This window comes from Nicotiana tomentosiformis, chromosome 12 (genome assembly GCF_000390325.3).
Source record: "Nicotiana tomentosiformis chromosome 12, ASM39032v3, whole genome shotgun sequence".
Lineage (NCBI taxonomy): Eukaryota > Viridiplantae > Streptophyta > Magnoliopsida > Solanales > Solanaceae > Nicotiana > Nicotiana tomentosiformis.
In genome coordinates this window covers 96,649,915-96,664,381 of record NC_090823.1, presented here as the reverse complement: position 1 = coordinate 96,664,381, position 14,467 = coordinate 96,649,915, and the positions used below count along the sequence as shown (strand labels likewise).

Below are 14,467 nucleotides of genomic sequence, written 5' to 3'. Positions count from 1 at the left end.
GTGTTGGTGAATTGCTTCCCTAACCTGATAAGTTCAGAAGCCTTTTTGGGAAACTATTATTTTTAACCCACACTAGGCCTGACATTTGCTTTGGAGTACAGCACCTCAGTCAATTTTTGAAGGCTCCCAGAGTTCCTCTCATGCATGCTGCTCTTCATATGTTGAGGTATCTTAAGGGTAAACTCGATCTTGGGTTATTCTACTCTAGCTCTCCTGATTTCTCTGTCCAGGCCTACTCTGACAGTGATTGGGCTGCCTGCCCTGCGCACATAGATCAGTCATTGGTTTTTGTATATTCTTGGGGATAGCCTCATTGGGTGGAAATCAAAGAAGCAGCCAGTGGTTTCTCTGTCATCAACTGAGGCTGAATATCGAGCTTTGAGTAAAGTAGTCACTGAGTTAACTTGGGTATCCATGCTGCTTTATGATGTGTCTGTTCCTATTGTTTCTCCTATTTCTGTCTTTTGTGACAATGCAATTATTGTTCATATAGACAAGAACCCAATTTTCCATGAGCGCACGAAGCATATCGAGGTGAATTGTCATTTCATATGCACCTAGTTGCATGAAGGCTTAATTCAATTGTCTATCTACTTCAAACCAACTTGCTAACATTCTCACCAAGCCACTATATATGCAGTTTTTCATCATTCTTCTCTCCAAGTTGAAGGTGTTATCCCCCTTCAACTTGAAGGGGGGTACTGGGCTATCTGACGGGCAGTCACTCTTAGGCCTACAACAAGAGCATAAAACTTAAGTGGCCCAGCACACTTATTTATATTGTGGCCAGTTATTACACTAGGATATACTTTAATTTCTTTTGTAATTGTATAGTTAGCTATCTTTGTAATTAGAACACTGAGGTATAAATACAAGTGGGGGCCAAATGTTTAAGTGGCTTGATTCGTTTTATTCCCTTTCTTCTCTCATGTCTCTGAAAGAACATTCCAGAACCACGCTAAAACTTCATTGTTCAAATCGAACTCATTCATGGGGGTAAACAGTAAAAGAAAGGTTACTCTCATTTTTTCTTATAGGATTAGAGGAGGCAAAGCTCCTTGATTTCCTCGTGTGTGTAATCACACGTTCGCATGCTATAATATTCTTAATCTCCTCATCACCAAATAGCATAATTTCCACCTTTAATATCTTGGCAACGTAGACCTTCCAATTGACTAATATCTTAGCTTTTCCTTATCAGCATGAAATCAATATTTGACAGATATAATGAAGAGAAGGAACACCATCAATTGTTGACACCCTCTTCAGCGGCCAAGGTAATCTTCTACTCATTTTACAGATCCACGACTTCACTATCATTAATAATCGTCTAAACAGAATTCAATCTAAATTTTAATCTAGCCATGAATGTTCAGTTGCATCGGACCTTCTGAAAAAATAAAACTATTGGCAGAAACAACAAGGTTTCAGAGTTAGAATATGCCTTTTGCGTTTTAATTAAAGCCGCATTGTGGTGGCGGGGGGATTGACCACTACCTTGTATGTTGAGAACCAAAAAGTGAATACACTTTGAATCTGATTTTCCTCTTCAGTATGTGAAAATGCCTAGAATTAGCAAGAAGGGATATGTATCTTGCGAAAGATATCTGGTAAACGTAAATGAAGTCTTTCTAATCAACCAAAAAACTGTAATAGAAATAAAAAAATTTCAAAGACCAAGCAATGCTTCACTCAACAATATTATTGCTGGTTTCCTTTTTAACATTATTAAAACGGCTACGTTTCTTAACTGCCAGTTGTGGCGGACAGAGGCAGAAAGGCTGAGACAACAAATGGAAGATCTGCAAGAGAACTACAGGTTCACATATTACTTTTTCCAAGAGCATGCATAATATCCCCTCCGTCTATATAGCCGATGCATATATTTTGTACAATTAAGCAATGTCTAGTGAAGGTATTCTAATGTAGATGCACATTAGCTTAAAAATAGCCGATGCATACACAACAAAATGCATTCTTATAAGCATTTGTAGTTATTATAGCATGACATTCTGGCTATTCCTTATATATATCAACATTGATTGTGGTAACAAATGTCAAAAACACTCCAAAGTAGAGGTGTATTTTAGTGTGAAAGATCCTCTCTTACTGATGAAGGTTGTGTACTCTACTTGAACAGCTGTTGATGTTGAATCATATCGACCAAAACAAGAAGGCTACCTAAAGGGAAATAGAAAAGATAAAGCTATATATCTACCAGAGATTGAACTTCAATACAATGATTTTGTACTTTGCCTCAACTATAGACAAGGATTTGGTGAGATTCATTTGAAAATATAAGGCAGTTTGTAAATGTCAAAGTGTCCACATATATTTTGTAGGAGAGCTGAATAACTGTTGGGTTTTTTAAGCTTAAATGTAGCTTAAAAGAGGGTGAATGGGAAATGGAGGAAAATTAAAAATATTTGAGTTTTCCTCCTTGACAAAGGGATTGAAAATATTTGAGTTTCCCTCCTTGACAAAGGGATATTGTCCCATATTTGAGAAGGAAAAGATTTTGATGGGTATATATACAATTGCACTTCTTCTAGTTCTTAAAGAGTTAAGAAGAAGGCAAGCCTCGCGCCGTCGTCGTCGCTCGCTCGGCTCGGCCTCGGCCTCGGCCTCGGCTTCGGCTTCGGCTTCGGCTTCGGTCAAATGATCGATTGATTAATTGATTAATTTTTTGGACCAAATTTATTTGTTAATAGTAAATATTAACAGAATTGTTATTAAATATCCGATTTTTTGTAAACAAAATATTAATATTAAATCCAAACGTAATAGTATATGCTCTTCGCTTTTTGTAAAAGACATTTACAAAACAGTTTGCACCTCTTCAAATCTGAAGAGTTAAAGAACAGTTTGCACCTCTTCAGATTTGAAGAAACAGTTGGCACCTCTTCGGATTTGAAGAGTTGCACCTCTTCAGTTTGAGCTCAACATTGGCTATAAATACCAGTCCATTCTCTCAGATTTTTCATATGAATTTCTGACTTCTCCTCCTTTCTTCTGCATTTATGTTATTTTATCTTCTCCATAATTACTTTACAAATACAGGTAAACAACAAGTTTATAGTCAGGTACATGTGAAAAATATTGCCAAAGCATCAAAGAAAAATGGACTACAACAAGTTTACATACTCCAAGAAAGCATCAAAATGACGAATGACAACGGGAACCAGACTGTTCATATGGTAACTGCCAATGCATCGACAAGCCGAACAACACCGACATTGGCACCGGCAGAAAAACCCGAAAATTTTTTCGGGATTGACTTCAAGCACTGGCAGCAGAAGATGCTCTTCTACTTGACGACTTTAAGTCTGCAGAAGTTCATTAAGAAAGATGTTCTTGTTCTGCCCGACGAAACTCCAGAAAATGAGAGCTTTCTCGTGACTGAGTCGTAGAAGCATTCTGATTTTCTATGCAAGAATTACATTCTTAGTGGACTAGAGGACAATCTATATAACGTCTATAGTAATATGGAGACGTCAAAATAACTATGGATAGCGCTTGAAAGGAAATACAAAACGGAAGATGCCGAGTTAAAGAAATTCGTTGCCGCTAAATTTTTGGACTATAAAATGGTAGATAGCAAGCCTGTTATTACCCAAGTCCAAGAATTTCAAGTGATTATTCATGATCTCCTTGTTGAAGGTATAAGTTAAATTAATACTAATGTTGAAAGTATTAATTATATTATTTCTATTAACAGAATTTTCACTGAAGGTCTTGTCATCAATGAAGCGTTCCAAGTTACAGCAATGATTGAAAAGTTGCCTCCTTGGTGGAAGGACTTCAAAAATTACTTGAAACACAAACGAAAGGAGATGTCCCTTGAGAATCTAAGAGGACAATAAAGCTACTGAAAAGAAAGGACGTGGAAAATCAACAATAATGGGAGCAAACATTGTTGAGGATAGAAAGAGAAAGAAGGCTTATGGACCGAAAAGCAACCCAAGCAAGAAGTGATTCAACGAAAATTGCTACAATTGTGGAAAAGCTGGACACAGGTCTGCAGATTGTCGTGCTCCAAAGAAAGACAAGAAGAAGGTTCAAGCAAACATGGTTGAAAAGCACGAAGATATCGATGACTTATGTGCCATGCTTTCTGAATGCAACCTGGTAGGAAATCCTAAGGAGTGGTGGATTGATTCTGGAGCCACTCGCCATGTTTGTGCTGTTAGAGAAGCATTTGCTACATATGCTCTTGTTGGACCCGAAGAGACGCTTTCTATGGGAAATTCTGTAACGGCAAAAATTGAAGGATCTGGAAAGATATTTATGAAAATGACTTCTGGTAAGGTGGTGACCTTGAACAACGTCCTTCATGTTCCCGAGATTAGAAAGAACTTAGTCTCTGTTGGACTTCTTGTTAAGAATGGGTTTAAGTATGTCTTTGTATCCGATAAGGTTGTAATAAGTAAGAATGAAATATTTGTAGGAAAAGGTTACCTCACTGAGAGCCTTTTGAAGCTGAATATAATGGTTATTGAGAATAATAATAAAATTTCGGCTTCTTCTTACTTACTTGAGTCAAATGAATTATGGCATATACGTTTGGGTCATGTCAATTACAAAACCTTACGAAAAATGATTAATTTGGAAGTATTGCCCATGTTTGAATGCGACAAATCAAAATGTCAAATATGTGTGGAATTTAAGTATGTTAAACATCCTTATAAGTCAGTTGAAAGGAATTCAAATCCTTAAGACTTAATTCACACAGATATTTGCGACATGAAGTCAATGCCATCTCGCGGTGGAAAAAAGTATTTCATAATTTTTATTGACGACAATACTCGATATTGCTATGTTTACTTACTTAATAGTAAAGATGAAGCAATAGATGCATTCAGGCAATACAAAAATGAAGTTGAAACGCAACTTAACAAGAAAATTAAAATGATAAGAAGTGATAGGGGTGGCGAATATGAATCTCCTTTTGAAGAAATATATCTAGAATATGGAATAATTCATCAAACAATTGTCCCTTACATGCCCCAATCCAATGGGATTGCGAAAAGAAAGAATCGTTCATTAAAGGAGATGATGAATGCATTGTTAATAAGTTCTGGTTTGCCACAAAACTTGTGGGGGAAAGCCGTTCTTATGGCTAACCGGACACTAAATCGAGTACCCCATAGCAAAACACAATCCATTCCATATGAAAAATGGAAAGGAAGGAAATCCAACTTGAATTATTTTAAAGTATGGGGGTGTTTGGCAAAAGTGCAAATTCCTAAACCCAAAAGAGTAAAAATAGGACCGAAAACCATCGATTGTGTTTTCATAGGACATGCGACCAATAGTAAAGCATATCGATTTCTGGTTCATAAATCAGAAAATCCCGACATTCATAATAATATGGTTATAGAATCAGATAATGCTGAATTCTTTAAAAATATATACACATATAACAAGGAATGTGAGTCGATTGGTGAAGGATCTAAACGACCTCGGGAAGAAACAAAAGAAAGTATATTTAATCAGGAGGATCCAAGACGTAGTAAACGTCAAAGAACGTCTACTTTATTTGGACCAGATTTTGTGACTTTCTTATTGGAAAATGAGCCTCGAACATTTAAAGAAGCTATGTCTTCTTCCGAATCATTATTTTGGAAAGAGGCAGTCAATAGTGAAATAGAATCCATATTGAATAACCATACATGGGAATTGGTTGATCTTCCTCCTGGAAATAAACCTTTGGGTTCTAAATGGATTTTTAAGAGGAAAATGAAAGATGATGGCACTATTGATAAATATAAGGCAAGACTTGTAGTCAAAGGGTATAGACAGCGAGAAGGTCTTGATTATTTTGATACATACTCTCCGGTTACAAGAATTACGTCCATACGAATGTTAGTAGTATTAGCTGTAGTTTATGGTCTTGAAATTCATCAAATGGACGTTAAGACGGCCTTCTTAAATGGAGACTTGGAGGAAGAAATCTACATGGAACAATCTGAAGGGTTTGTGGTTCCTGGTAAAGAAAAGAAGCTATGTAGACTTGTTAAGTCTCTTTACGGATTAAAACAAGCACCCAAACAATGGCATGCGAAATTTGACCAAACAATGTTGTCAAATGGTTTTAAGATAAATGAATGTGATAAATGTGTGTACATTAAAAATGTTCCAAATCACATAGTCATTGTTTGCTTATATGTGGATGATATGCTGATAATAAGTAATGACATTGCCAACATAAATGCGACTAAGCGTATGCTAACTAGCAAGTTTGATATGAAGGACTTGGGAGTTGCTGATTTAATTCTGGGGATTAAGATCAATAAGATTTCTCAAGGTCTGGCATTGTCACAATCTCATTATATTAAGACAGTACTTGGAAAATTCAAGCACTTAGGGTTTAAAGTTGCAAAGACTCCAATTAACGTGAATCTTGCATTAGCAAATAACAAAGGCCAAAGCATATCACAATTGGATTATGCTCGTGTGTTGGGATACTATCATGAATTGTACACGACCAGATATAGCTTGTGCTATAAGCAAATTGAGTCGATACACGAGCAATCCAGGTCAATCTCATTGGATGGCAATGAAACGAGTTTTGGGATATTTAGAACATACCCAGGACTTTGCTTTGCACTACAGTAAATATCCTGCGGTGATTGAGGGATATTGTGATGCAAATTGGATCACCGGTTCAACTGATTCTAAGTCCACAAGTGGATATGTATTCACTATTGGTGGAGGAGCGGTATCTTGGAAGTCGTCCAAGCAAACTTGTATTGCCCACTCTACAATGGAAGCTAAATTCATAGCCTTAGATAAAGCCGGTGAAGAAGCTGAATGGCTCCGAAATTTCTTGGAAGACATTCCATTTTGGCCCAAACCGTTGGCACCAATATGCATACATTGCGATAGTCATGCTGCAATTGGAAGGGCTGGGAGCATGATGTATAACGGTAAATCTGGTCATATACGACGAAGACATAAAACCGTTAGGCAATTACTCTCTAGAGGAATTATCACGATTGACTATGTAAAGTCAAGCGATAATGTATCGGATCCACTTACAAAAGGCCTAACTAGAGAGGTAGTTGAGAAATCATCGAGGGGAATGGGACTATGGCCGAGAATAAGCCATTGTGGAGGTAACTCTACCTAGAAGACTGGAGATCCCAAGATCTAGGTTCAAGGAGATCAAACAAAGTCATCAATGACGGTTCAACATTGTCAACTAAAAGTTTGGTCCATTCTCGTGATGAGATAATGTTCAGTACCAAGGATAAAGCATTAAGGCTTTTTAATGATTTCTAAATTTGATACGCGGTATATCAAATAGTGTATCTATGGTATGACACGTTTAGGAATCACCTATGTAAGTGTGAAGTGTTAGCCGCTTCAAGGAGAATTTTGTAAGGCCAATTCTCTACGCACTTATTAAACCAGGCGGTGTTCATGGCTGAAACGAACACAACAATGAGAGCCAAAGACGGTTAAGGGTTGGTTGTGTGACTTATGGTTCTCTAGGTATACACCAAAGTTCGACTGTTCAAAGATATTAAATCTACCGATTGACCGAGTATATCTGACATAAGTTCACTACGGAAAGTTCAAAGGGAAACCTACTTATCCTAATACAATTAATCCTTGCTTGCGAATCACACAGTTTTTCATGCATATTTCCGTGATATAGCCATTCCCCATTCATGTGGGCGATTGTTGGGTTTTTTAAGCTTAAATGTAGCTTAAAAGAGGGTGAATGGGAAATGAAGGGAAATTGAAAATATTTGAGTTTTCCTCCTTGACAAAGGGATATTGTCCCATATTGGAAGAGGAAAAGATTTTGATGGGTATATATACAATCGCACTTCTTCTAGCTCTTAAAGAGTTAAGAAGAAGGCAAGCCTCGCGCCGTCGTCGTCGCTCGCTCGGCTCGGCTCTGCTACGGCTTCGGCTTCGGCTTCGAATTCGGATTCAGATTTGGATTGATTGATTAATTTTTTGGACCAAATTTATTTGTTAATAGTAAATATTAATAGAATTGTTATTAAATATCCAATTTTTTGTAAACGGAATATTAATATTAAATCCAAACGTAATAGTATATGCCCTTCGCTTTTTGTAAAAGACATTTACAAAACAGTTTGCACCTCTTCAGATTTGAAGAACAGTTTGCACCTCTTCAAATCTGAAGAGTTGAAGAATAGTTTGCACCTCTTCAGATTTGAAGAAATAGTTGGCACCTCTTCAGATTTAAAGAGTTGCACCTCTTCTGTTTGAGCTCAACATTGGCTATAAATACCAGTCCATTCTCTTAGATTTTCCATACGAATTTCTGACTTCTCCTCCTTTCTTCTGCATTGTTTTAACTACAAACAAAACATCAGTAAGTGTGATTTACTACCGATCTTTGTGTTCCCTGAAAAATTGGTGTTTGAAGTATCGCTACACCAGTGTGTTATTCGTTCTATCCTGGGAGGAAATAATCCACAACCTTGGGTACTAGGAGGGGATTAAATTCCTTAAGGAAACACTGTGAATTCAGTGGGCTCGGATTAAATTCTGTTTCTTTTACATTTATGTTATTTTATCTTCTCTATAATTATTTTACAAATACAGCTAAACAACAAGCTTCTTAACTCTTTAAGAGCTAGAATAAGTGCAATTGAATATATACCCATCAAAATCTTTTCCTCTTCTAATATAGAACAATATCCCTTTGTCAAGGAGGGAAACTCAAATATTTTCAATCCCTTTGTCAAGGAGGGAAACTCAAATATTTTCAATTTCCTTCCATTTTCCATTCACCCTCTTTTAAGCTATATTTAAGCTTAAAAAACCCAATAATTCAATATGGATTCTATTTCACTATTGACTGCCTCTTTCCAAAACAATGATTCCGAAGAAGACAAAGCTTCTTTAAATGTTCGAGGCTCATTTTCCAATAAGAAAGTCACAAAATCTGGTCCAAATGAAGTAGACGTTCTTTGACGTTTACTACGTCTTGGATCCTCCTGATTAAATATACTTTCTTTTGTTTCTTCCCGAGGTCGTTTAGATCCTTCACCAATCGACTCACATTCCTTGTTATACGGGTATATATTTTCAAAGAATTCAGCATTATCTGATTCTATAACCGTATTATTATGAATATTGGGATTTTCTGATTTATGAACCAGAAATCGATATGCTTTACTATTGGTCGCATATCCTATAAAAATACAATCAACTATTTTCAGTCCTATTTTTACTCTTTTGGGTTTAGGAATTTGTACTTTTTCCAAACACCCCCACACTTTAAAATAATTCAAGTTGGGTTTCCTTCCTTTCCATTTTTCATATGGAATGGATTGTGTTTTGCTATGGGGTACTCGATTTAGTGTCCGGTTAGCCGTAAGAACGGCTTCCCCCTACAAGTTCTGTGGAAAACCAGAACTTATCAACAATGTGTTCATCATCTCCTTTAATGAACGATTCTTTCTTTCCGCAATCCCATTGGATTGGGGAGCATAAGGGGCAGTTGTTTGATGAATTATTCTATATTCTAGACATATTTCTTCAAAAGGAGAATCATATTCGCCACCCCTATCACTTCTTATCATTTTAATTTTCTTGTTAAGTTGCGTTTCAACTTTATTTTTGTATTACCTGAATGCATCTATTGCTTCATCTTTACTATTAAGTAAGTAAACATAGCAATATCGAGTATTGTCGTCAATAAAAGTTATGAAATACTTCTTTCCACCGCGAGATGGTATTGACTTCATGTCGCAAATATCTGTGTGAATTAAGTCTAAAGGATTTGAATTCCTTTCAATGACTTATAGGGATGTTTAACATACTTAGATTCCACACATATTTGATATTTTGATTTGTCGCATTCAAATATAGGCAATACTTCCATATTAATCATTTTTCGCAAGGTTTTATAATTGACATGACCCAAACGTATATGCCATAATTTATTTGACTCCAGTAAGTAAGAAGAAGCTGAAATTTTATTATTATTCTCAATAACCATTACATTCAGCTTGAAAAGGCCCTCAGTGAGGTAACCTTTTCCTACAAACATTTCATTCTTACTTATTACAACCTTATTGGATACAAAGACACACTCAAACCTATTCTTAACAAGAAGTCCAGTAGAGACTAAGTTCTTTCTAATCTCAGGAACATGAAGGGCGTTGTTCAAGGTCACCACCTTACCAGAAGTCATTTTCATAAATATCTTTCCAGATCGTTCAATTTTTGCCGTTGCAGAATTTTCTATAGAAAGCGTCTCTTCGGCTCCAACAAGAGCATATGTAGCAAATGCTTCTCTAACAGCACAAACATGGCGAGTGGCTCCAGAATCAATCCACCACTCTTTAGGATTTCCTACCAGGTTGCATTCAGAAAGCATGGCACACAAGTCATCGATATCTTCGTGCTTTTCAACCATGTTTGCTTGACCCTTCTTCTTGTCTTTCTTTGGAGTACGACAATCTGCAGATCTGTGTCCAGCTTTTCCACAGTTATAGCAATTTCCGTTGAACCGCTTCTTGCTTGGGTTGCTTTTCGGTCCATAAGCCTTTTTTCTCTTTCTATCCTCAATAATGTTTGCTCCCATTATTGTTGAGTTTCCACGTCCTTTCTTTTCAGCAGCTTTATTGTCCTCTTCGATTCTCAACCGAATAATGAGATCTTCAAGGGACATCTCCTTTCATTTGTGTTTCAAGTAGTTTTTGAAGTCCTTCCACAAAGGAGGCAACTTTTCAATCATTCCTGCAACTTGGAACGCTTCATTGATGACAAGACCTTCAATGAAAATTTTGTTAATAGAAATAATATAATTAATACTTTCAACATTAGTATTAATTTGACTTATACCTTTAGCAAGGAGATCGTGAATAATCACTTGCAATTCTTGGACTTGGGTAATAACAGACTTGCTATCTACCATTTTATAGTCCAAAAATTTAGCGGCAACGAATTTCTTTAAGCCGACATCTTCCGTTTTGTATTTCCTTTCAAGCGCTATCCACAGTTGTTTTGACGTCTCCATATTACTATAGACGTTATACAGATTATTCTCTAGTCCACTAAGAATGTAATTCTTGTATAAAAAATCAGAATGCTTCCACGACTCAGTCACGAGAAAGCGTTCATTTTCTGGAGTTTCGTCGGGCAGAACAGGAACATCTTCCTTAATGAACTTCTGCAGACTTAAAGTCGTCAAGTAGAAGAAAATCTTCTGCTGCCAGCGCTTGAAGTCAATCCCGAAAAATTTTCCGGGTTTTTCTGTCGGTGCCAATGCCGGTGTTGTTCGGCTTGTCGATGCATTGGCAGTTACCATAGGAACAGTCTTGTTCCCGTTGTCATTCGTCATTTCTGTAAAAGAATGACACAAACAAATGTTAAAATCACGTAGATTTTAATCTCCACTGGAGTAGAAAACCACACAGGTTTTAGTCTCCAGAAACAGTGAATATAACACAAATACAGAAAATATTAAATTTCTTAAGCTTGTTGTTTAGCTGTATTTGTAAAATAATTATGGAGAAGATAAAATAACATAAATGTAAAAGAAACAGAATTTAATCCGAGCCCACTGAATTCACAGTGTTTCCTTAAGAAATTTAATCCCCTCCTAGTACCCAAGGTTGTGGATTATTTCCTCCCAGGATAGAACCTACACACTGGTGTAGCGATACTTCAAACACCAATGTTTCAGCGAACACAAAGATCGGTAGCAAATCAAACTTACTGATGTTTTGTTTGTAGTTAAAATAATGCAGAAGAAAGGAGGAGAAGTCAGAAATTCGTATGGAAAATCTGAGAGAATAGACTGGTATTTATAGCCAATGTTGAGCTCAAACTGAAGAGGTGCAACTCTTCAAATCCGAAGAGGTGCCAACTGTTTCTTCAAATCTAAAGAGGTACAGACTGTTCTTCAACTCTTCAGATTTGAAGAGGTGCAAACTGTTCTTCAAATCTGAAGAGGTGCAAACTGTTTTGTAAATGTCTTTTACAAAAAGCGAAGGGCATATACTATTACGTTTGGATTTAATATTAATACCGTTTACAAAAAATCGGATATTTAATAACAATTCTGTTAATATTTACTATTAACAAATAAATTTGGTCCAAAAAATTAATCAATCGATCGATCATTTGACAAAATCCAAATCCAAATCTGAAGCCGAAGCCGAAGCCGTAGCCGAAGCCGAGTCGAGCGAGCGAGCGACGACGACGGCGCGATTCCAAGAAAGCATCAATATCCGGTTATTTTATAATGGTTTATAGTCCATTGTAACCGGAGATTATGTAAATGCCAAAATGTCCACATATATTTTGTAGTAGAGAGCTGAATAACTACATATGAAATTGTTTAATATAAATTTCCACGCTTATGCTTGATCTAAATCTGGACCGAGGATGCATGATCTTATTCTAATCACGTTTAAGAATGAAAAATTTATATCAAATATATCTACTATCATCAATTACTTACTAGGAAAACAAAAGCAAGACCAATCTGACAGGTATTATGCTGATGTCTTTGATTATCAGCAAAGTTATACTCACAGATATAGAATGTCACCAACTATCTATCAAAGTTTATAGTCAGGTACATGTGAAAAATATTGCAGGAGACTTAAGGGTGAAGAACTTTCAGGTATGAGAATCAGCGATCTCCACGCTCTGGAAAACCAACTGGAAATGAGATTGAACAATATCCGCACAAAAAAGGCAAGAAAATCTCTTCCTTATCCAATTTTTATATGGCATAACATATAATTTAACTAATGACATCAGTGTTCAATATTTCACGAGCTTTCACGTTTCTGCAGGAAAAAATGCTAACTGACGAGATAGAAGAATTAAATCAAAAGGTTTTTTAATCACAGTATATAAATTTGACTCTAATTAGGAGCTGATTTGCACTTGTTCTAATTACCTACCACCTCTAATTAATATCCTGCAGAGAGCTCTTATTCATCATGAAAATATAGAACTGTCTAAGAAGGTCACTCTCGTCCAACATGAAAATAGACAACTTCATAAGAAGGTACAGATTTCTGTTATAAACTCAGAAAACAGAGATAAATACTGAGTAGTTTTTTTTCTTTTCTCAGGGTTATGGAGCAATTGACATTAGAAAAGAAGAGGGAAGTTTCAGTGGACAAGCGAAATACACGAAATTAGATTGGGGTAATATTCTTTGAGATTCTTCAACTTGTACAGAAACCTTTGATATAGCAATCTCACAGAATAATTTAAATTTGTTGATTGAAACTTATCAGGTTACAACTGCAATAATTCTGATCAAGTCTAGCAGAAAGCATGGCCAAAGTTAAGGCCTTGCAAATACCACACTAGCGAGAGTAAGGATAGTTTAGTATCCAAAAAGTCGTGTAGCAGTTTCACCTCCATTTTGTCGCGTGAAAGCAAAGTGAAAATGTAAATTAGCTTATACGTGGCTTTTTGTTTCAGCAACTAATTCTCACATGCTTATATACAATGGCGTGTATTTTTTTTCTTTTTTTTTTTGGGGCTAAATACGTAAGTTACCCTTTAACTATGAACCAAATCTATGTTACTCACTTTTTGCGGACGAAAATTACCTTGCACGCTTAACCTTTTCAGAGTGTGCATAAGACACGCAACCTTTTTCTTGATCAATTTTTAAATAAAGTTGTGATACGTGTCATTATTTTTATTGAAAAATAAACCACTATAAATTACAATTATACCCTTTAACTATCCTCTCCATTTCATCTCTTTCTCTTCTTTGCAAATTACCCCCTTTCATCTCATCTTCCCAAACACCTTATGAAACTACATATCTTCTCTCTCACCCTTCTCCATTTTCATCTATCTTCCATGTCCAACAAGCAGCGCATGATATAAATTTGATACATCTACAACAACATATAAACTAAAAACATATTTTATACAACTAATTATGTAGTATACAACTTATTTATAACTTATCTACAACTTTCATACATTATTTTTACTTAGTTAAATATAACTACAACATCATACATATTTTATATAATATGTATTTTGTATATATTTTGTATATAATTTGTATATGATTTGTATATATTTTGTATGTGTTGTGTTCCTCCTTCTCTCTAAAATTTCAATCAAAACTTCTTATCTTAATACAATTTGATACATATCAACAACTTTATATAAAAAGATAGTATTTATAACTTAAATACAAATTTTATACAACGATTCATATATTATATAACTATTTTTTAACTTTTATACAACATTCAAATAAAAAAAGTATAACTATAACAGAATACAATTTATATACAACTATAATACAACTTTAATATAATTTTAATACAATTTTGTATGATATTATATGTCATGTGTTCTTCTTCTTGGAATTTCAATCTGAAATCCAGTCAAAATCAACTCTAAGATCTTCAGTAAACACCCTCAAAATTGAGATATAAACTCCAATGAATAATCACAATTGTTTGCAACAACACTC

At 35.6% G+C, this 14,467-nt stretch overlaps 1 protein-coding gene across 1 annotated transcript in view; it reads left to right on the top strand.

The window, feature by feature from the left end:
• Positions 1–13,496, top strand: part of LOC104110654 (MADS-box transcription factor 27-like) — a 28,723-nt gene extending 15,227 nt beyond the window's left edge. Inside the window, exons 2-7 of the mRNA XM_070191944.1 lie at positions 1,202–1,277; positions 1,758–1,819; positions 12,603–12,845; positions 12,938–13,021; positions 13,089–13,164; positions 13,257–13,496. Coding sequence (XP_070048045.1) covers positions 1,202–1,277; positions 1,758–1,819; positions 12,603–12,750 — 286 coding nt within the window. The 3' untranslated portion in view covers positions 12,751–12,845; positions 12,938–13,021; positions 13,089–13,164; positions 13,257–13,496. The remainder of the gene's footprint in view (positions 1–1,201; positions 1,278–1,757; positions 1,820–12,602; positions 12,846–12,937; positions 13,022–13,088; positions 13,165–13,256) is intronic.
• Positions 13,497–14,467: the final 971 nt, after the last annotated feature.